The sequence below is a fragment of the Excalfactoria chinensis genome, chromosome Z (genome assembly GCF_039878825.1).
Source record: "Excalfactoria chinensis isolate bCotChi1 chromosome Z, bCotChi1.hap2, whole genome shotgun sequence".
Classification (NCBI taxonomy): Eukaryota; Metazoa; Chordata; class Aves; order Galliformes; family Phasianidae; genus Excalfactoria; species Excalfactoria chinensis.
Window position 1 is genome coordinate 54,165,201 of NC_092857.1, and position 23,967 is coordinate 54,189,167.

Genomic DNA, 23,967 nt, shown 5'->3' on the forward strand with positions numbered 1-23,967 from the left:
AAGTTGTAGAATCTGAGCAGCCAGCCACAAGATTGGCAAATGCTTGTGAATTCTTTTTCCTAGTCAGTGTTGCTGAATCCCAGATGGGATATTGTTAACAAAGAGTCTTGTTGCTCTGGGAGAGTAAAATGGGCAAAAAGGCTAAAGATATTAAAGACTGATAAATGTAAGGGTCTTTTGGTCCTTCCCCAGAAATGGGTTGGATAACTGGTCGGACGTTCAGTGGGTATTTACAAGTCACTATCAACACCAGCTGGTGTGCTACCACATTTCTCTACAGCATATTCAGTGAGAGACACATAGGTCCTCTTGTAAGCTTCTCTGCAGTTTGGGGGAATCCTGTAAAACTGTTCTCATGACTTGTACTTGATGCCTTCCTCTGTGAGTGTAAGTGGCTTGCTGTGCCTGCCACACTGGGTGACTCTGAGGGGGGAGGGGAGGGGTGGATAATGCTGTACTCTGGAAGAAGAGTGCCACATAGCCAGGCTCAAAGAGGTACTCTAGGAAATAGCAGTATACCAGTCCTTTAGTTGTGGTTTCATCTATTGGGAGATAAATTACTGGTGAGGTCTGTGCTGGAGGACTAAATCTAGCTTTATTACTTTTGCCCTAGTCAATACATGTTGCATTTTGACCCCTGGCTATGCCTGCCCGTATTTCTGGGCTTGCTTTTAAGATGTGTGATTCATGAAATTCACACCTACAAACATGCCTGGCTCAGCGAGATGTCTCTGATGAGAGAGGATAAGTGAACTAGCCTTCAAAAGAATGAAGCTTGCTATAAAACTAGCTGATAAGTTTGTGGATTTTAAGTTTTTTCCTTGGGGGCTGCAGTGAATAAACTTGTCTTCAAGAGAAAAAGCTGGTTTCCTCATTGTGTTTGATCTGTTTGAAGGGGGAAAGAAGCAGTAAAGAGACAGCTATTATCAAGAACAGCGTGGCTTCAAACCAGGTTCTCTTTCGGATGGAAAGCATGGGTTTACATTGAAGTAGGATAAACACTCTTTTCACATACTATGAGCTGAATTTCCAGACTGCTGTGGGGATAGAAGTGCAGGGAAAAGAAGAGGGGGAATATTAAGTAGCCCTTGCAGCACATGCATGAAAAGTTTCGGTAATTTGGTAAACATCACTTCCTGACCAAGTACTAATAATGTAAGAGGCGACAGAGATAGCAAAGTATCTCATCTAAATGTAGAGATAGGAGTCTTCTGCATGATCTGCAGTAATGTAAGGCTGGTTTTAGGAAATACAGGACATTTTACATCCCTGCACATTTCAAGTTATTGCACTTGGTGTACATAATCAGTGGGTCCTGATGAATTGTTTCTGTGCTCTATGGGTCACCAGATCTCTGAAGTGCAAAGAATTCTGTACATGCATCATGCATGTTCATGATACATACACAGCGTGCTGTTGGTGGGATGTGCAGGAAGGATTGTGCAGACTCACTTGCATCATGTGTTTATGGGCTGCTGTAAATGAAACTGATTCTGCCCAGCTGATGAAATATACTGAACACCGCTTTCTTTTCAAGTGCCTGACAAGAGGCAAACCTCTTTTATTAAAAAATATATATATATTTATTTCCCCAATGTGGTTTTGGAATAAGACTGTAAGACAGTTTAAGAGTTTTTGAACTTCTACAGCAAGGTCTTTATTAAACCTTTGCTTTAAAATAAATAAATAAATAAATAAACGTTTTTTACACGCATCAAGCGCACACTCAAAGAAACATATAGAACTTAAATTAATTTTCAAACTGGACAGCCAAATTGTGGAGTCGTAGTTTCTAGCATGAATGACTGCTGTTTGGAATCTGACTTCTGCACTTCAGTGGATTGGTTTTAAACAAGTATTCTGGAATCATAGCAAATCACTCTTCAGAGCAGTTGCAAGCTGCTGAGTTTTAGCATGCATTTACTTTTTTTCTTTTTCATTAATGTTCTTGAAATACGTGAATGGCATGTGATGAAAGGGAAAAGAAAAGCATTTTATTGATTGTTCTCGTACCCTTTTACATTCTAAGTGATTTTTCTTCAGATTTTATTTTTAATATGCCAAATAGGTGGGAGAGAAGAAGCTTGACTTTTACTTTGCTTGCTGAACTGTTCTAGTTAGACTGCATTTTTACTTAAATTTGTGGGTTTTTTTAATCATTGGATTTTTTTTTCTGGTAAGATTGTGTCTGTATGAGTACAGCCAGCTTCAAGACATGAACCAAATGAACTGGTGTTCAGTCAGTAGAATTGATTCAGTACAGACGTGCTGCTCTCCTATTAAGATTGCTGTATTATCAGTATTGCTTGTACAGACAGATCCAGGCAAATGGCTACGTAAAAATCTTCCTGAGCCTTTTGAGTAAGTTCTTTGCAACCTACAGAGTAACCTACGTAATTTCTGTTTGTATAATGGCTGCTATGTGAGCATATAGTCCTCAGAGAAGGGGGAGCTGTACTAAGGAAGTGCCTAATGACATTGCCATCTGGATGGCATTGTGGGATAGCTGCACCCATCATTCTGTGTTGTTCATTATATGAGGTCTGCCCCACAATAAAGAAGAAGCTGTCTTCTGCAGATCTATTCAATAAAAAGGTGTGTTATCTATGTGGTCTGGAGAGCTGGATGAAGCATTCTGGTACTTCTGAGGGTGAATGATTATTCACTTTCTTTATCATGAGATCTTCCTGGTAGACTTGTTCTGTCCTTCAGTTGCTACTTTACTTCCAATTTAGAAACTCCCTACAACACGTATAAAGAAACTTACACTGTGGAATTGATATTACAGCTGTAATAACAAACCAGAGTTTCTACCTAGGAGGAAAAAGAATATTGGCAGTTTGCCTTCTTTCACACTTGCATTCCTTTCAAGCCTGAAGCAAGTGTAATATGTGAATGAAATTGCTTGGGGTGATGTAGTCTGTCTGCCTTTTGCTAGGCTGTCGTAAGACAGCAGCTGAGGTGGGACGGATTGCATGTCCAGTGTGAATAAGCAGTGCTGTCCTGCCACAATGGTTGCCCTGTTCTGGTCTGCATAGAAGGGGTGTGGGAGAGAATTGCTATCTTGTAACAAATATTTTGAGTTTGCACTGTTTTCTGCAGGTGAATGTGTTGATTTTAAGTTTGATCAATCATATCTGAAGCCTGAGTAAAAACTGGAAAGAAGTCAGTTTACTTCATTCCTGGGACAGAAAGATCAGAGACTTGATTTTGCTTACAGTGTTTGGGTGAACAAGGCAACAAATCAGCTACATAATGACTCTTTAACTTGGAAGCAAAATATTAGACATACTGTTTGTTTTCAGTCTCAAACTGAGAGGTTATTAAGTGCAAATTACTATTTAATGGAAACAAAACTATAGTAGGGGTAGTCTAGATTAGTTCAGTGTTTTCACAAAAAGGGCTTTGTGCACATAACATGTCTATTGCATTCCCTCATCTGTGTTTCCCCACAAGGTAAGAGCAAGATTGATGTAAATATGATATTTGAAGCTGCTGCGAAGCTGGCAGGGAGGAGCATTTGCTGTTTGTCTGTGTCCCAAATGAGACTTTAGTGATGACTAAAAAGGTCAGGTAAAAGGCTTGCAGATGTAAAGGATTTGTTATATTGAGAAAGTAAATTCTGTTGGGCTGGATTTAATTAGCAAAGTTGAGTTGGAAAGTCTGATCCAGCAGAGGTCACAGAGGAGCTTCAGGGCTCGTGTTACCACTGCCTAGAGACTCAGTTTCCAACCATCATGTAGGTCACTGTGTATAGTTTGAGTATAAACATGTGGGCCTTCTGCTAGGCACTTTTTTGTATAAAAATGTGACATTTTGGTTTTCTGTTGTTCATTTGTTTGCTTTGAGCATAATGGTAACTAACAAAAGCTATCTAAGCAAAATTTTGAAAGTAAACTCGCAGGATACGGCCAGGATGAGAGAAACTAAGTTGGCTGGAGTGTGGAATTTGATGCTCAACCTTTATTGTCTTTTTTTTCTCCCTGTAGATGAAGTTGTTCATGTTTCTGTTCCCGAGAAGCTCACCTTTGAGGAAGCAAAAGAGCTATGTCGGAAAAGAGATGGTGTTCTTGCTTCTGTTGGAAACATGTATGTTGCCTGGAGGAATGGCTTTGACCAATGTGACTACGGCTGGCTGGCGGATGGAAGTGTTCGTTACCCCGCCTCTGTGGCTAGGCCTCAGTGTGGTGGAGGTTTGCTTGGGGTGAGAACCCTGTATCGCTATGAGAACCAAACAGGCTTTCCCTACCCAGATAGCAAGTTTGATGCCTACTGCTATGAACGTAAGCTTTTTTAGTTATAATTTTCAGTACACTCACTGTTCTAAGTCTGAAAATTGCTCACTATAATATGTTTTGTTTCAGTTCTTGAAGTGCACAAGTCTTTAAAAAATGTTTTATCATTATGGCTTTAAAAAAAAAAAAAAAGAGAGAAAAGCCAAACTAAGACAAACGTCTTAAAGTTACATCTTGTTGATGCAAAATTTTAAGGTAAGATTTCATCCTGCTGAGTACTGCTGTGGTTATGCAGTGATACATGGTATACATAGTCACACTGGGACCTGTGACTCTGGAATACTGTGTAGCTCAGTGCCTGATTGCACCCTGATATCTTCTATGTAATGTCAATGAACATGAGAACAGAAAAAAATGTCTTCCTTGACCAAGGGAATGCCTGTCATCTAACCTGACACTATTCTGAATGATGGCAATAAGAGAGGCTGTTTACAGATTGCATACAATGCTACCCATGGAAGTGCCAGTAATCCGGGGGCTGTCATTGCCTGTCATTTCCTTCTGTCATACTTTTTATGCTTCTAAAGCAGTTGTAAGTTCTGCTCTCACCCACCTAATGTTTCATGTACTTTTCAACTGGCACTGTAGATGGTCTAAATTGCCTTTCTTACTGCTGCCTTTAATTAATCTTATATTTTCCGAAGCACATCAAGTATTTACCACATCTGTCTTTAGACTGCATCAATCTAAATCAGATCTTCTCCATGCCGGTCAACTTTCCTTGGTCTTTGAGGTTAAATGTTTCTCTGTAACCTTCTCCATCTTCTGGTCAAGCAGCCTGGCTCTGCTGTTATTATGGTGCAGTCTATCCCTGCACAGACTCCATTTGTCTCAGAGGTTCCCCAGCTTCTACCATAAGCTTCTCTTCCTTATAGCATCATCTCACCTGTGCACTGCAGTTCTAGATCCCTGCCTGTCTCTCTGGCCTTCCTAGAACTGACAGTGCTTCATATACCGCTACGGAGAACCTGGCTTCATCTGCGCAGCCTCCTCCAGAGCACCTCTCTGACATTTTTCTCCATCCTTATTGATAATTACTTACACCTCCACCTATGTTTCACCTCCAGATAACTTATCTATACATCCCACGTTGTTAAACGTGAGCTGCTATGTAGACCTTACAAATATTGCAGACCAGCTAACTGTCTATTAGCAGAGGATTCTATCACTTTGTTTCTGTCCTTTATGATCCCTTCTATCACAGGACTGTTCCTGATGCAAGAGGACACTGATACTATTAGAAGGTTGGTCATGTGTAAAAGGTTGGAGTGTGTGTCTTCCCAGCTGAACATCCTGAGTCTTGCATCCTCCTCACCAGCACAAGGAGGTCAGACCGCTCAATAATTTTCCTACAGGCCTCTCTGGTGAAGTTCCTGTGGCCACAGACAGAGTAAAGACTGCATGCATTGTGTTGGCCTTTAACTAAAAAAGTACAGTTTGGAGGGGCTCACTTCTATGGCTGTAAGTCAGTATTGCTTGAAATCTGCAACCTCTGCTGTTCCCTGCTTAGTCAATGATGAGCTAATTGAAGATGTGGCTCTCTCCGACCGATGCACTGAAGGCTCCTTTATGAGCAAACTGTAACTGCTTGAGAACAAATCCCAAGATCTAATGTAATGTTACAGTCTGAGTGTTATCACACACTCAAACATACATTTTTTAATTTTTATTGTTGTTATTTATTCCTTGTGAGTTAGACGTTGCAAAACTTCGCATGTGAAAGTAGTTCTGGAGGACTTCAGAGGAACAGCATACCAGGAATAAGGACTAGTTACATTAAGATCTGTGTTTTAATCTGCAGGGCATAATTCTGTCATATCACTCCTGCCTCTTCATATGTATTGTTTGTAAGCTGCAGGTAAGATTGACTAGTAGACATGAAACTCATTAATCCCTCTAAAAGGCCGACGCAAGTACTGAGTGGTTTGCCTATAGTCTATGATTATGGATCTTTTTATGAGAAAATAGAGAAGACTACCAAACCAGCATAATTTATTAGATAGTATGCTTGCACTGTAGCAGTTTTGGTTGCAGTCAACATTACAGCAGATGTAACTAAACACTGCTAGTTAGATGACTCAGGTTTTGCCAAATATACCTTGTTCTGTGCAGGGAAAAAAAGAAATATATTGCTGAATTGTACACCCCCCTTCTTAGTTATTGAAAACCTTCTCTCCCTCTCATAAGGTGCTTAGAATTTCTCAGAAACTATCTGCAGTTCTTCATTACTTTTGATAGTTTATTTGTGCATGTGGCAATAAGACTCTGTCTAGTGTTTTGGTCTTACACATCCCAGACAGCTGCCTGAAGTGGCAGCTGTACCAAATCACCCTCTGCTGGTGGAGTCACTCCCTTTTCTAGGACAGAGGAACAGGGAAAAAGTTAAAAATGGCTCTACAGCATAGCAGAAGGTGTGAATTTAAGTCTTTGCTTCAAATGATCCTTTATATGAAAGTTTCATCTAAAGCTTCCCGATCGGCTCTACTTCAGTGTGGTAACATACCACATAAAGTCAACTATCCTAATGCTCTGAGTGCTTTCAGCTTGATATGAAGTCTAATGCAGTGATTCCTGCAGTGACAAACAACTAAGCATTCTTCCCTAAAACCTTGATTATTTGCAGTTAACTCTAATAGATTGCCCGTAGCTCTTGCTGTGCTCATTAGGCATCTGATATTACAAAACATTTCGGTGGATGAAAAAGAATAAAAGGGGGAAGTGGCTATGCACATCTGCTACAAGAAAAAACACTGAGTGCTTCTGCAAACAAAGAAGGAACAAGTTGCTTGTCCAGGTAGCACCAGTGCCAAAGGTCTGCAGCACAGATGTTGATGCAGTGACCTGAGATTTTTAAGGCATCCCCATACAGTTTCCTCTGCCAGCAAAGTTCACATTGATTCAGCCTTGAGTGCTGTGCCCACATGATGATATAGTTGGAAGTGCAGTGGCAATGACTGAAGACCTTCATCTCACACTTCCCATGCTGAGCAACACTTTCCTCCCTGAGTAAGGCCACAACAGCAAATACCACCCAGCACCAGAAAGAATGAGTCTAACTCTCAAATTTACATGTGCTCTGAAGCAATAGGTCTGTGGCAAAACAGGTAGCTGTTTGAATCATTATGAAGACAAGTCTTGAATTTAAGAAAAGGGATACCTCTTTCTTCAGCCCTCCTTAAAGTCTTTACTCCTAACTTGCAATTGAAAGTATCTGAGATGGATATAAAAATATATTAATGTTAGTATTTTTAATTTTTAGTATTTTTAATTGCAGTAGAGTTAGAAGAAGCATCAAATGATGCTTTGAAAAATATTAACTTTCAGACTCACAGTGATCAAAATACACATTAAAGGAAAACATAACTCAAGCTTTAAATTAAAACCAGTAGGCACTAATTGCAATAAAACTGCAGACCTGAACAACATTTAATAGTGAAGTTCAGCTTTTTAACTTCAGATTTCTGGTTACATAATTACATTGTGCAAAGTGTCTTTACTTCTGGAAAACAGAATGGCCCAGACTAATAATATATGATTTAAAATCTAAAAATCTTGTTAAAAAATAATGACCCTCTTCACTTTGATCACCCATATTCTTATTCTACCGAAACCACATGGCTCTGAGTTTCTGAAATACTATCCGTGTGTTTCATCTCATCCCTTGACTTTTGCCAGATGTCTTTTCTTTTTTTTTCTACTTCTTTTTTTTTCCTAAGAGGTTCCTAATGATGTACCTGATGAAGCTTGGAAAAGTTTCATGTTAGACACATGACTAAGTACTTGAAGCTCCTTGGAGGCCATTATCAGGGAATGGTTTTTGGGTGTTAAACTATAGGACTTCTAGTCAGAGTTAAAAAACAAAACAAACAAACAAACAAAAACCCATGAAAAAACAAACAAAAAAAAACAACTCCACACAAGAATTAATGGTAAAACAGTTGTAGAGCATTGATGTTTTTTTATAAGAGAACAAAACATGCTTGCAGCAAAAAAACCCTTCATTTTTAATGGATACGTGTTTAATATTTAATTCTTGCGTTAAGCTGTAGGGTATTTATTTAACCCCATTCTTACCCCAGCTTCTGTCTTCACGCTTAATTCAGTGAAGTGTGTGGAAACTTGCCATAGACTTCAACAGACTTTCAGTTAGGCATTTTATACTGTGCTATCTGTAGAATAAATTGTGCTTCAGAAATGCACTAAGCAATATCTGTGCAGTTTTTGATGTGGATATCTGTAAAAGAACTGAAATAGATAAACATGGAGGACAGTGAAGCTTTGAAAAATGTGTTTTGCTGAGGAATGCTGGTTTATTAAAGCTGAATACTTTCATAGCCCTGCATGGTTTTTGTGAGCTCCTCAGTAAAACATTTTTTGCTTGACTCAAAACTCATGTTTGACATTTTGGAATAATTTTATTCTGAATTGACCATTTTGTTCGATATTTGCTTTTTCATTTTGACTTTTTATCTCATGCACCTTCACTGATTTATTACACCATTTTGTTTGGCTTTATGATTTAATCTTAGTTGGGAATTGGAAAATTCCATACCAGAGGGAGCAGATGCCTTATGTGGTCATCCATGAACGGGGTCTCTGTTGTTTTGTTTCAGTAGAGCTGCATCAGGAGTGATTTCAGTGATAACCAGTGATTATCTGCTTCTTGTGAATGGGTCTTACTCATCTGAAGTTCAAAATCAGTGCATTTTTACAGAGAAATACATGAAACAAGTCTTCTTAACATGCGACAGAACACAACTTTGCTAGACCCAAAGGGAAAATACTTATCTTTATGCAGACTTCTCCCATATCAGCCCCAAAGACTCTCCAGCCTGAACCCTCTATTTCTTGTTATTTCATTTGGTGTGTTTCACTAGAATGTGGGTTTTGGTAACTTGACAGCAATGCTTGCTACGGGAACAGGGAAAAAAAAAAAGGTCAGAAAGAAAAAAATGCCCTCCAGCATTAGCAATCATGACAGCAAACTGCTGCCCAGGAGTATCAGCTGTGCTTAACTTGTCTGACAGTAGAAAGGACAACAGTTCTAGGTGTAACTCAAAAGCTGGCAGAAACATTGTTTATCCGTTTGCTGTGTGTGCCTTGTTTTTGAAAACTTATAATAACTGAGCAGTCCTGTCCTTCTCCACAGCAACCATTGATGGCTGCATGTCCCACCTATTTTCTGGATGAGAGAATTATTTCTAGCTTCATGTCAGGGGCATTCACTAAGCACTAAGGGAGACCTGTGGGTTTTTGGTCAGCTTGAAAATGGCTGCAGTCATCAGCCGTAGTGATACTCAGCACGCAACAGTGTTAACATGGATATTTTGGTTTTTTGTTTTTTTTTTTTTCTTTTTTAATTGAAGTTTATCTTCAGAGAAACAGTAAAATACATACTTTGTCAGAGCCAGCATCCTTCACCTCATCATGGCTCAGTTTAAGTGTCAGCATGGACAAAATAACTTTGAACAGGCAAATGTTTGTAAGTAATGGTGCTGGCCAGTGCGTACAACACTGTGGGCTGTGCTCACGCTCCCTTTCCCTTTGTGGAGCTGAGACCTTACTGCAACGCAACAGTTCTCTGGCTTTCATTATTTTGCTCAGATGGTGGATTTCTGTGCCTCTCCCAAGTACACCGTTTAGCCAGGCCTACAAAGCAGAGAGCTGTCCAGAAATAACTTGGGCTGGGTCTAATTCCCCAAGCTCCCTGCTGGGTCTATGGGTGAATGTCATGTAGGCTGTGCAGAAATGCTGTGTACAAGGACAACTTCCAGTGGTTCTTATCTCAGCCTGTCACACTTACAGAGTGAAGGGATTTTGCAAAAGCATTCAGAGCACACCAAAAACAGGCAAGGAATTCTCTGTGCTACGCACCTCCTTAATACCTGTAGAAGGAGGAGGAGGTGGTGTCTGGGTGTGACTTAACCTTTTAAATATCATGTGAAGTATAAAGACATGATTTGATTTATTCTGGACCAAGCCCTGTAATCCAGCTGCAGCCCTTTGGTGCCTCTGGAGGTACAGCTTCAGGTGCATGCACTTCTTCTGCCAGAGAATGCAAACATGCATTTCTCCCAGAGGTCCACAGGTGGGTTGCTGAAGCATACCCCTGAGCACAAACACTGAGCAGGGAAGGAAAGGGGATGCAATGGGAGGCATTTTCCTTTCATCCTCTTAGATGAAAAAGGTAGAAAGTCTGACCCTTTGGGTCTTTTAGTACAGGCGGGATAAATCCTTTTTGCTCTTTATTGCCTGTGTTCATTGCTTTCGGAGCTGCATACCACCCACAGGACATACAGGTAATTTGTCTCCTTTCACAGTGGGTGGTGAGAGCAGAGTGAGAGCAAAGCAGTGAGATTTTTTGTACCAATTCCTGACTGAAGTGACAGTCTTGGCTTTCTTCATTCTTCCCTCATTTATTTTTGCAGCCAGAAAACAAAGGTTGTTTCTTCTGTTTAGTTCTGGGATGTGGACTCCATTAGGAAGAGCTGAGTAAAGAGGCTCACCTAAATTTTGTTTCCTTTGGCAGTTTAATTATAAATAACGTGGAAAGAGAAGTACTTTTTGCTATTGTTCTTTTTGTGGGTAGGCACATTATAATTTGTTCACAAAACCACAGTTACATCTGGGGAGACTAGGGATAACATCCTTCCCCCCTTAGCTGCCTGACTTCAGATATTATAAAACAGCAAATGATTTCACTTAACAGTATTTGTGTTCGTAGTGCTCTTGCTTCTTTGTTAACTGGAAGGAAGCAGCCTTAGCTGCTGATGTTAGGAGGATGCATAACCTTTCTTTCTCCAGTTTTTCCTTTCAGGTAAAGTAGACTGCCAAATAGTTATTGATTTTAATTATTAACTTTAAGAATTCCATCTAGTTTCTCTGATTTTGCGTGTATTTTTTAAGTGAGAAATGACACCACATTCAGATTTTTCATTATTTTTCTCATTACATTTGGCTGGTGTTCTGATGACAAAACAGTGCAGACAAGTGGGAGTATGTTTCTGGAGTTATAGGGAAACTGTATAACTGTAATATCAGGTGTTGAGGCCTCTATGGTAACACACATTCCATGGGTAATGTTTGAGAGTGAATACCTAGTCAGTGTACTACTGACAAATTTTTGGCTCTGTCTGTCACCCAGATTTCCAGCTTTAATTTTTTACAGTTTTGGTCTTATTCCTAGACTTTTCCAGGCTGTGAGGTTTAGCCTGTAGTTTAAACTCCAGCTGGGACAACTTGCTGTGTGCTGGGGCAGGTGGCAGGGAAGGAACAAACAGTCAGAGCAAACTTAGTGAAGCAGCAGGTAGAAATGGACACCTCATAATATGTAGAAATGAAATACAGCGAACTGCTGGTGTGGGTGTCATACTCAAAATCAATGGAAGATGTCAAACCATTAATTTGGATCTTTTCAAGACCAGTGTTATTCTGAAAAAAATTCTTTTTGCTTCTGTGATGCATAGAAAGAATTCAGCATTTCCAGATTTTACTGCAACTTAAAACTTTATTTATTTTTTAGTTGTCCTGGGTGCTGTCAATGACTTGAAGAAATCTCTTTTTCCTTCTGTAGGGTCTATGTTCGTCCAGGTTCTTACATACATAACTAAATGTAAATACAAAAGCAATATTTCCAAGTGCAAAGAAACTGCTCCAGTGGCTCATTTTAGACACATGGTTAAAGTTCTGTGGAACTGATTATGCTGAAAATGTGTATATAAAAGTAATAATGTAGGTAATGTATGTAATCTTTTAGAAAAGCATTTTCTCCTCCAAGAGGAACACCTAGATATCCTGAAAGTATTATTAAATAGAACAGAAGTATTAAAATCCTATTTTGGTAATTGCAAAGTTAAACCATATATAAGGTAGTGCAGTGTGATTGCCTTGAAAAAAAAATAAGTTTCAATATTACTCCATTATTTCAAATCCTTCTTTAAAAGATAGTGGGAAAGAAGGGGAAGAAAATGCTGTATAGTGAAAGCATAGAATAAGTAAACAGAGAATGAAAATGTGCAGTATCTCTATAAAACCATATACTCTATCCAAAATCAACTTAATTTAGAGTGTTCAATATAAAATGAATTGATTAAAAACCTGAAAGATAGTCTTTTATATGAACAGCTGTTGGTGAGATAATTTGCTTTCTTGCTGCTAATATGTTCATGAATTTTATTAGGAAAATCTGCCTCATGTCTTGCATAAGAAGGACAGAGGAGATAGCATATTGCATGCATGACGCAAGGAGGACAGTAATACAAAACATCTGGGTGGAGAGGGCAACAATTCAAACTGATGCTCAGTCTTCTAAAAAGGCAACCTTCTCTTTGGTTTTCTATTTTCCCACAGAAAGAAAGGGAAACAAACAAACAAACAAACAAACAAAAAACAACAACAACAAAAAAAAAAATCCACTAATAGATTTCTCCATGAAGAAACTCAAAACACAAACTCAAAAGTCTGTGAACCTGAATAATGTGCATGGAAAGCCTTATATATCACATTTATGATAAGACAATTTTAGAGGCCCTGAAGTTTATTTAAACCAGAACTACCCTTTGTATGCTGGCAATTGCATGTCTTGTAAAAGAGGAAGTTTGGCTGGTCATTGATTAATTGTTAAACATATATATATAAAAACATGCATGTTTTCTTATAGCAGTATGTGAATTCACATTTGCAGAAGCAAATGCACCTAGTATTTGGTCAAATTTACTGCCTGTGTACTGATTTTGTCATGATAAGTAGATAATATAATATAGGGAACAAAAAGTAACTTCATTTTGGGCACAAATCTATGATCTTTTGGCACTTGCCAAAGATCAGAAAGTTACTTAAATTTCCCAGTTGCAGAGGAAGGAACTTTTCACTTCACTGTCTATAGAACCAGCTTCCATTTCCTCATTTTTATCTAGCTTTATAAGGGAGTATTCGATAATGATATTCTTTCAAAGAGAGCTCTTAATTGGCTCTTAAAGGAGAGTAATTGGGCACTGAATTGATGATATTTGCTGCAAAACAAATTCAGCCTCCATTAAGGAAATGCATCCTGTGGTTGAAAGGGATAATGTGGGACTATGCTGTGTGCTTCCCACTTTTTTTGTACTGAAGAGCTTTGTGACAGATCTGTGGGTTCCTTGGTGTCAGCATAGCAATTAGTTGCTGCCACTGAGCAGAGCTGTTCTAATTTACTTTTCACTTCCTGCTTATGAAGAGAAACTTCATGCTTTAGACCACCCTGTACACTCAGTGATGAAAAACACTGTAAGGCATAGTACTTTTTACGTTGTTGATTTTTGGGAGCAACATCTCACATTCAAAAATCATAGGTACTGAAACAAATAGTAAGTATCCTCTTCAGGTCGTAGTACCCTGGAACTCAAAAACCACTGGAATTGAGGCTATGCTTTACTTAGTGAGCTTTCAAGAATTTTGCTCCTACTTGTTCAACTGCTCAACTTTGGCCTACAAAAATGTATGTAAGTGGCTAAATCTTTTGTATAAAGCCACACAAACACAAATGATTAGCTATATGATAGAGACTAAATCTATTCCTGTTTCTGCTGGCAAAGAACATCATTTTAAACATAGCAGTGTCCTGTGTTTTCACCCTCACTATTTTTCACTTTCACTTCTTCAAGAAAGCTGAAATATCAGTTCTTTTTCCTCATTCCTCTGCTCTGTAAATCCACCTAGATATTCTAAGCAGCCAGCATCTGGCAAGCAGCTTCTGCCTCCTTCGAGGTAGATCAAATAGCTCTTTTGCAGAGGTGACGTTTTCAAAGTTTGGTGTGTGAAACTAAACAAATATTTGCATGACCTCCACTTGCACAGGCGGAATCCACATATTCAGTATCAAAGGCTTACCCTAGTCATAGCTGTGTGAAAGTAACTGATCTGTGCATACATACTGGGTTTGCTTGAGTATAACTGTCACAATACAAATATATCTGGCTAGAGTTGAGCCTTCCTAAGTATTTTTCCCTTGTTTACATTCTGTTATTTTTGCATACTCTTAACTCCTTTAATTTTTCCAGTGTTACTGAAGTCCCAGGTCATTATCCGGATCATCTTCATCTCTGTGCCAGGCAGAAAAAATCCAGTTTCAGAATACACTTTTCCCCTAATAAGTTACTGGTATTCTTCCCTTACACTGGGTAGAGCTTCCTTTTCTCTTTTACTGTCTCGCAGCAGTAATAAGAACCTTCTGGTTTCAGGATTGAGTCACAAAATATTTCATCTGAATTGATATTTGCGTGTTGGAGGAATAGATTTCTTTGCTCAAATAGATGTTTAGCAGTATTTTCTTTTGAAAGACGCCAAATGTCTAGTAATGCCTGTGGTAAGTTGCTAGTTCTCAGTATGCAATCTATTTAATGCATTCTCCTTATGCTTGGTGTGATGCAAATCACCATACTTTGTTCCTAGCTGGCATCCATCCAAAGTTTCTGACTCTTTGTCACTTGGAAATGAGCAGCACTGATTTATGACTTCCACATCTTTGGCCTCTCTATTCCTGTTGCTCTTCTGAAGATTGTTGACCTAGAAGAACTGGAAGAGGGGGAGATTTATCTACCTAGGACTTTTCCTGAGTAAATCTTGCTTTCTGAGCACAAATTCACCTTTTTCAAGAGTTTAAATTCCAGTACCTGACTTTGCAGTAGAATGGTGCATTTCCTGCTCTGTAAGGTAGCAGTCTGTGGCAGGATTGGGTAGAAAAATGGCACCATGATCATTTAAATCATCAGTTTGATTCATTGGAAAGACGTATTGTTATTTGTGCCTAGTTAGCTGTCCAGCATAGCTGCTCCCTTACTGCTCACATCATTTGGGAGTTTCAACACTCCGCTTTTCCATGTACAGCACTTCCATAGAAGCACTTTTGTCTGTGAAGGAAGTTCAAAGTTATATCTTTGAAGTGTTTTCCAGAGATCAATGTCATCATAGCACTAGGTTTACAGTCTTATGGCTTACTTTTCTTACCTTTCCCCATAATCAGAATTCCTCTCAGTGTAATTTAAAGCAGTGCAGCAGTTCTTTCAGCATCTTAATACAGTATTTTCTGATGGCATATTTGTTCCTGTTGCTCAAGCATGCTCTCCTGTGAGGACTCCCTTTTGCAATCAGTAATTATGTGCTGAAAATAAACTGAAGTGCTGTTTCAGTCCCCTTATGCATTTGAGTTGTATGCTATAGTAAGCTTTGAAGAAAACCTGCAGATTTGCAGCACCACCCATCTATGACATTGTGAAATAAACTTCTGTATTTCCTGATCAGTACTTAGCTGTCAAATGGATACTTGTATAGGACACCCAGGGGTAATTATATAAATAACAGCTACAAAGCATACTGTTCCTGTTCTCATTTCATCTGACACTGAGTTACTTGCAACTTTAATACAATATTTATATCACTCAAAGCTCAGCCCTATGCTCAACAGTTGTCTAAAGATTTTTTGCCTCTATACTTATTTCTCAGCGTAACATGTGATTTCTTCTAGGAACATGTGAACTAGTTGAAAATGTTTGTAATCTTACTGAATGATTCCTTAACTTTTCTTTATTCTCTCTTTCCCCCCATTTTTTTTTTTTTTTTAAGGTAAAAAAGTTGTGTCAGAGCCTACAACCATTAAGCTGGTTACAACTCTGAAAACTGACGGTGTGAAACTATCATCTGCTAAAGTTACTCTTAAACCTTCTGTTTTTGAGAGTTCAGTTACTGAAGTGGCTGTCACCAGAACAAAGGTCCCTGCGTGGGAGGAAGCAACCCTAGAAACTGAAGATACAAAAATGACTACTGAAGTGGCTGAGGAGAAAAGGGAAATGGAAGTGCTTATGGAGAACATTAAGTTAACCACCCTTTTACCTCAGACTGTCACAGATGGTGAAATAAGCCCTTATGATACGCTGGGAAGGACTGAATATGATGTTTCACCTAGGTTAACAGAGAGCACATCTGCAGCTTTGGAAGTGGACCACACTTACTCTGAAGCAGAGTTGTCCGAGGAACAAGGTAGGTCTGAAAGCACTGAGGACGCTTTCTTGACCTCTGTAGTTTTTCAGGATAGCACAGCTGTAGCTAAGAGTTCCACTGGTTCATGGGAAGATATTGAAACAGGAGATACACAAAAACATGATGCTGATAATCAGACTGAACAAATAGAAGTGGGTCCTGTGATGACAGCTACAGATAGCTTGGTACCAGCTTCTCAGAGAGAGTTACCCAGGACAGGGACTTCAGTTTCACTAACAAAAGAAAATCTGTACCTTGGTTCTCACTCAACAAAAGAACCCACAAAAAATTCAATGGAAGCAAAATCTGACAAGAAACTTACAACTGTTGTAATCCCTAAGGCTTTGTTCACTGATCAGTATGATCTTACTACAGAGGGGGAGGGAAGAGAGAGCATGTACACCGTTATGCCTGATAGAGTTTCTGACATGGCTCTGGTTAGCATCCCAGAATCAGATGTGCCTCCTGTATCAGAGACACTCGTAGATGAGTTTGCGGTAACCACTGGACAATCTTCTACTATAGATGAGTCAACTCCATTCATAAAATTCAGTTCTTCTGCAACTGTGTTTGATAATGAGGCATCGGCTGAGGGAAGCAGAGAGGACTTAAAAGATGTGCATCACTCCACGTCATCTGGAATACCTATATCCTTTTCTGCATTCACTGCCAATGAGACAGGATCTGAGGTCACTGCTCTGACAGAAGGTACCATTGCCCCACAAAAGTCTGAAGAAGGCATCACGTCTGTTTTTCACTCATCTCAGCACACAGAAGGATCAGCTATTTTAGAAAAGCATGAAAAAACAAAGGAGCCAGAAGTGAGAACAATAGATGATAAAGTCCCTTTTGTCACAACTGTTGTTCCTGCTTCTGTTACAGCAGGATCTGAGGGATCTCTTGGAAGTGAGAAGTTCACAAACACTCCTCCAGATTCTGACATGTGGCTGCAGACAGATAAGGATCAGGGCTACATGACAGAAGAAACGTCTCATACTAAGAGAATTGAGTTAGACACTGAAGATAGTATCTCTGGAATGGAGCCTACATCATCTCCAGGGCAAATTATAGAATACACAAAGCATCCAGGAGCTCCAGTTTCAGCAGTCATGGATGAAACCACAACAAGCATGGAGACAGCAGAAACAAAAAGTGATGAAGAGGCTGTATCAGCTGATTTGGATCAGAGTAAAGGTACTACAGATGTCTTCAATACAAGCAGCTCTTTAGGTTTGGAAAAGTTTACTGTATCTGGAATATTAGTGGATGAAAGTAGTGCAACAATGAAATTGTTTAGCTCCTCAAGTGGTACTGTGTTACCAACTGCTGTACCCACTGTCCTGGAGGTGACTAATCGTGAAGCAGATGAAACATCAGGGTATGTTTTGAAAATGACCCTTTCTACCCCAGAAGGTGAACAAAGGAAGGCTGGTGAGAAATCACCATCAACCTCTGCTGAAGATGAAGTCTCTACAGAGATGGAGATCTCAAAATACACAGTGACGGAAGAAAGTTGGACAGGCAGTGTGACATCCACTGAGAAGGAGTCAGTGGCAACACTTCAGGAGAGAGAAGAACCATCTGTTGACTTAGGAGAAACAAAGGAACCCTTTAAGTTTACAGATATAGCAGAGACAGAGACTACAGTTACACAGAGAGAACGTGATACTTCCCTAGTTCCAGTTACTGTAGGTAGTGAGAACATTGGAGAGGTGCAGGTTACTGATCAGACTTCTTTTGACAGTATAATTCACACTGAAGCAACAAGTGCAAAAGGTAGTGAAGTGTTTCCAAAGGATCTTTCCACAGAAGATCAAGACAGGGAGCTAGGTACTGTCACAGGGTCTGCCTTACCTGTGTCATCTGTCCAAATGCATGAACAGAAGACAACAACAGGATTTGAATCATCTCAAACAAGCACTCATGAAAAGCACGACGAGATGGGTTCAGCCTATGATGAGATGTATCCAGCAACAGAATTCTCAGTGCCTACATTAATGCTTACAGAATATGGACAAGTTTCTGGGCCTGTTGAAAAAAGCACCAGGATTTTGCATTTCACAGTGACTCCCAAAGCTGAGACCGCTACTGACCAAGACGAGAAGATTACAGAAGAGATGCCTGTAACGTTTGGTACACAAGCAAAAGTCTATGAAAGCAAAGGAACCACCACAAAGGAAGAAGACAGAGATGTAGGAAGTTGGGATTCTGTATTGCCCACCCATAATATGCTGAGTAGTCCTTCTACTGTGGGAAGCATTAGTCTTCTGACTTTGGGAGCTTCTTCAAGTCAAACTCCAGAAGGTTCAGGAATATCAGAAGATATGGATGAAGTCAAAACAGTTCTTTCTAAGACAACAGATAAAACAACTGTTCTTAGTGATGTAACTACATCATCTATTAGTGCTGTAGACAAAATTCAGCCCACATCAGCATCCAAACCTTCTGTTTCTCCAAAGTCACCACGTATTATTCCTGGGGAAGATGAGGAGGTAACAAGCAGTGACATCATAGTAATTGATGAATCTGTTTCTCCGAGCAAAGCCACTGCCGAAGATGATCTGACAGGAAAGATGGTAGAACCAGAAATTGATAAGGAGTATTTCACGTCATCAACTGCTACTGCAGTTGCACAGCCTACTGCACCACCCACAGTGATGGAGGCCACAGAGGCCTTACAACCACAAGAGGTGTCTCCTACTTCACACCCTGATAGTGGAACTGACATAAGATTGTATGTTATTCAAATCACAGGCAATGATACAGGTAAGATTTTGCCTTTTAGACCTGCAATCCATCGTGATGGACAGTGTATCGTAACAGGCTGGTGTGACACTTTTAGAATATACAGGAAGTGCTACTCGGATCACGGCAACATGCAAAGCACAAGTTTTATCTAGACAACAGTTTGCTAAGTTTTGGTAGGTCTATTTTTCTATCAATTCAAAATGATTGGAAAAGTATTATATATGTGCTTTCAGGTGAGGTTAATTTCTATGTGAGATTAATATTGAACTGTTATACTTCCTACTAAGATTAATGGTGGTTATATTCCAATTTTCTTATTTAATGTTGTCACGTCACTGATTTAACTTCAGCTATCTGTGAAACAAGCATTTTAATTTCACAGCTTCCATTCCATGCATTACTAGCCCTAAACAAAGCACTAGATTATTTTAACATTCCATTAGTCTGTAGCAATTAACAATGCCATGTACATGTAGTCAGCTAAAAAAGGCTACTGCATCCTGCTGTGTCCTAAGATGGATCTCCTGTGATTTTAGAGAAGAGTTTTTAGAAGTTTTCTTAGATTTTTTTCTGCCAGTTTTACAGAATCTGAGATGTAAATTGATGCAATTTGTGCAATTTCATTCTATTTTTTTAGCTGATGACATCGTACATGTGTATGCAGCTTCAATTCCATGGGTATCCAGAACAGAAGTTTCTGAAATAGCAATGAACTCTTTAGTTTTGTTAAGAATATGTCTCCATAATTCAGAAGTTGAAAGCTGTTTTACACTAAAGAAGCCTATAAAGTGAACATTATTTAAGGAGCCTTGCTAAAACTTTATTTTTAAAAATTAAATGTAGAATGACTGATAAAAAGGAAAACTCTCAAATATATAGTAGGTTCGGTTTGCATTCTGTTTAATTATTATTATTTTCTTCTCAACAGAAACAGCAAAAATCAATTCTATCTCTTTTATAGCTTAACTGTATGTGATGCTTTTGAGTGATTACGCAAGAAACTGTTTCTCATTGGTTCTTTGCCATAACGTTTGTATTTTGAGCAGTGTATCCAACAGAAATCATAATTTGTGGAAGTCTAGAAGACTGGTTTTATCAGGTTTATGCTTGGTAGAATTGTATTTAAAAATCAAGAGGTAGCAGTAGATCCCTTGAAATGTGCTTTATTGTTATTTGACTTCCCCAGTAGACTTGGTATCTTTATTTACTTTGTGGTTGTTACTGTACTTTTTATTTAATAGACATAAAACTACGCAAGTCATATCAGCAGTGACTTAACATGTTTCAGAAAATAATAGTTGTTTTAAAATTTAAACACTACTTTTGTTTCAATGATATATTACCATTATCTTAACTGAAGCTATGGTTGTTGCCAGTGTCTTGGAAATCTCAACTGAATGAGACAAGACCGGTAAGTCAGAATGGAATTCCTCAAGACTAGAGTTAAGTTATATATTTTTATACCTTAGGAAGTTTGGATAATCCTGATTAATAGTTAATAGTTGGGGTGTGTAGTAGTTAAACCATTTTCTCTGTTCCATTGCTGATTTATGCAGTAGTTCGTTGTGCAATTGAGTAGATGTATTCAGGCAGCTATGTGTTCCAGGTGGATGGGAAGAAGTAGGATGGTTTGGCACTGTGTGGAATCTTGTTCTCTTCGGACAGTGGCAACAGTGTATGATTCAGGATTTTTCTCTGTCTCCCTTGGAGAGTCTTGTTCTATACTTCTTCGGAATGGAGTGTGTGGGAATTAGTCCAATTCCTAATTTCTGGGCTATCTAAGGAACAGCAGATCAGTGCGCAGATGTGATTTCTTTCACTGGGGCAATGCAGTCCTCAGAAGCAACTTTATTTGGTGTTTAACTTTTGGGTCTTCACAAACATTTTTCTAGTTATATGTGTGCATAATTTTGATGATTATATGCTGAATTAAAGTTCACAGCCTTGAAATTCTGCCCTTAGGAGTGATGTAGTCTATCAGCGTAGGAAAAAAAAAACAAACACTTCCTAATATAGTATGTCAGTACCTTCATTTTGCTTAAACATAATAGGAATTATCACATATCCAGTGAAAGGACAAGAAGGAACTTTCTTTATTTTTCTATGTGACAGTGGTAATTTAGATAATCAGAGAGAAAAGCCACCCCATACCTACTTAGAACAAGTTAAGTCAGAGCTGCCAAAGATTTGTTTTGTCTGAGGGAATGGTTTAGGGCTTTCTTTTCTTTCTCCAGAAATGAGAGACTGTTTGAAACAGACTGCCAAGCCCAGTTTCACTTCATTGTTCTGCAGTCCATTAACGTTTCTTTGTACTGAAGAAAATGTATATAGGAGGTGCTAAAGAGGAATGAATTTGGCAGTATTACTAACATATGCTCTTCACTCGGACACAGTTCAACTTCTTATTCTTTCATTGTTTGTCTGAAAATTGATCTGCAGTCATACTCAAGCTACGTAAATTGTACCTCTGATGTTTTGTTCTCAGCTAAATGATAGCAAGACATATTTTTCACTATCTGTTGCTTGTAAAACAAGAGTTTTTCCTTCTTTGCTTTGACATTCATTACAAGGCAATATAGTTTAGCATTCTTAAGTAACATAATCAGTGGAGGTTATCAGAAAAGGTCCTTATGATTTTAAAATCAGTATCCAGAAGTATATATTAAGAAATGACAATTTTTTTTTACCAGACCATTCAAACAACAGCTGTTGTGAAATGTGGTATTTTTCTTCTTGTGTGTGCCCAAGTGCTGGGAATATATATGGGATTAATTTAAAAAAAAAAAATCATTCTTCACCTTGTTGCTGTTCAGCTTTCTCCAGAAGGAGTGCTCGATGAAAATACACTATCACATTTGGTTCCCTAACTACATAACTGCAGTATAATCATACTATTGTACTAACAGCTAAATAGTGCTCCCTTGAGCTCTGTTTACTATCTGTAGCGTAGTCATAACAATATTTCTCTGGAGGTACTGTTGGCTTTGTGAGCCATGGGAAATATTTCACACTCCTTCTAGAAGAGGACTCACCCCAAGGGCTATAAGGAGGCCATGGGCATCTCTCCTTTACCCATTGAAGTGAGGAGTATTTCCATGGCCACACTCAGGGATGGGAAGGAGAAAGAGAGAGAATTTCTTGTGCCTTTCTACTTGATCTCAAGGCCTTGCTAAAGTGACATCACCTTCACTGAGGTGCTTTGAAGTCCTTGTCTGGAATGTGTTGTAGATGCATGGAATGTGTTGTGGATGTATGGAATGTGGAGGATATGGTTCTTTATTATTATTGTAGACTCAAGCTGCACTTTAAAGACTTTGAATGCTGGTGGTGTTAAAGTCTATTGAATCTACTGACAAGAATTTCAGACTCTCTTTCACCATCCCAGAATAATTTGTAGTGGTACTGTATGTAAGTCAGATATTTCTGATTTTGAATAAAATAGGTCATTGAATTTATTGAACCAGCCACCCAGGAACAGTTTTTCTAGAGGCCTTCTTTTCTCATGCCATCCAAGAGTTGACTTCTCCTAGCTTTTAAAATGCATGTTTGCAATCCATTAAAAATTCCTCTAAGGAGGTTTCAGTTACTTTTGGATAATTAAATTTAACTATGGAAGCAGAGTTAATTTAGGGACCTGCTGGAAGGTCATCCTCATTAGCTTAAATTCTGATAAATATACTCAAATGCTGACAGGAAAGAATGCATTGCTGGATGGATTAAACAACTTGTTTGTATGAGAATACGTCACCTTTCAGTGAGAAATTGTCATGTATAAGCAATACATGCACTTCCACAAGAGCACGTCTGAAGCGGGTGAACAGATTTGAGAGGAATATAAGGCATGGTGTTTCTGATGGGCCATGGTACATGGCTATATCTGGATCAGGTGTTCCAGTTAATGAGTAAAATATATTTGTGTTCAGGGAAATATTCCTCTGTTGTTCTTATAAAGAGAATCACACAGATGTTTCATGATGGAGAAAGCCTGGAACTTCATTCTCCTTTATGAAGCAGCAGGCTGTTCCTGCTGCACGGTGGCATAGCAAAGTGGCTCTCACCCTGGTGTCTGACTACATGAGCACTTCTTCATTACACAGGATAGGACAAGGGAATCATCTCTCTCAAGGCACAGAGGGAAGTCTTGTCCCTTTGTGTCCTTTATCTCCTCATTGCTCTGCTACCTGTTGCAGTGGTGAGCACTGGTGCTGTTACTGGAAGGTAGTGTATCAGCAGCTGGGAATAAAAGGAAAAAAAACCTGAAGGAACTTTTCAGCTCATAAAGATTTTATGAGCTGAAAAATGCTTGTGGGGGTGTTGTTTAACAGTGATACTGGAAACATAACTCCTGTCTGTATCAGGAGTAATTTGCACACCTGCATTTTTTGGAGACATTTAAAAGTCTTTGCTTAGCGAATGTGTTTCAAAGTGCTTATTGGACCCTGGGACTCACACCAACTCCGTCTGGTTTCTTGTCCCCTCCAGCTTTGAGCAAAATGAAATTGCAGAAACTTGTGCTTTGTAGTTAAGGAATTTTATGGAAAGAGGGTTACAAACCTTTGTGTTCCAACATGTAATGCCCTGACGTGCATATTTCTTTCTTAGAAGTGTAAGAATATTGTGAAATTTGAAGGAAAAGAAGTACTGTAGAATGCAAGATATTAATGAGTCATAGTCATAAAGCTGAACAGAGGAGGCAGAATAGGGTCTTTGCAGGTCCATCTTAAAATTCATTTAATCCGTTTGTCTTCCCTGCTCCCTCTGGACCGCTGTCCCAGATCATTGTGGCTCCCCTTAAGTCTGATTCTAACATCTAGCCTGAATTGTTTCTTGGCGAATTCAAACCCATGTTTATTCTTGCCAGCATTGTCTTTAGCTTGAATAGGTCCTTTTTCTTCTTGACACTTATCCCTTG

The 23,967-nt window shown here is 39.0% G+C and overlaps 1 protein-coding gene across 3 annotated transcripts in view; it reads left to right on the forward strand.

Moving 5' to 3' along the window:
- The window catches only part of VCAN (versican), a 104,620-nt gene that overhangs the window by 35,128 nt on the left and 45,525 nt on the right, over positions 1-23,967 (forward strand). For all 3 annotated transcript variants that reach the window (XM_072360342.1, XM_072360343.1, XM_072360344.1), the window contains exons 6-7: positions 3,990-4,283; positions 15,894-19,073. In XM_072360342.1, coding sequence (XP_072216443.1) covers positions 3,990-4,283; positions 15,894-19,073 — 3,474 coding nt within the window. The remainder of the gene's footprint in view (positions 1-3,989; positions 4,284-15,893; positions 19,074-23,967) is intronic.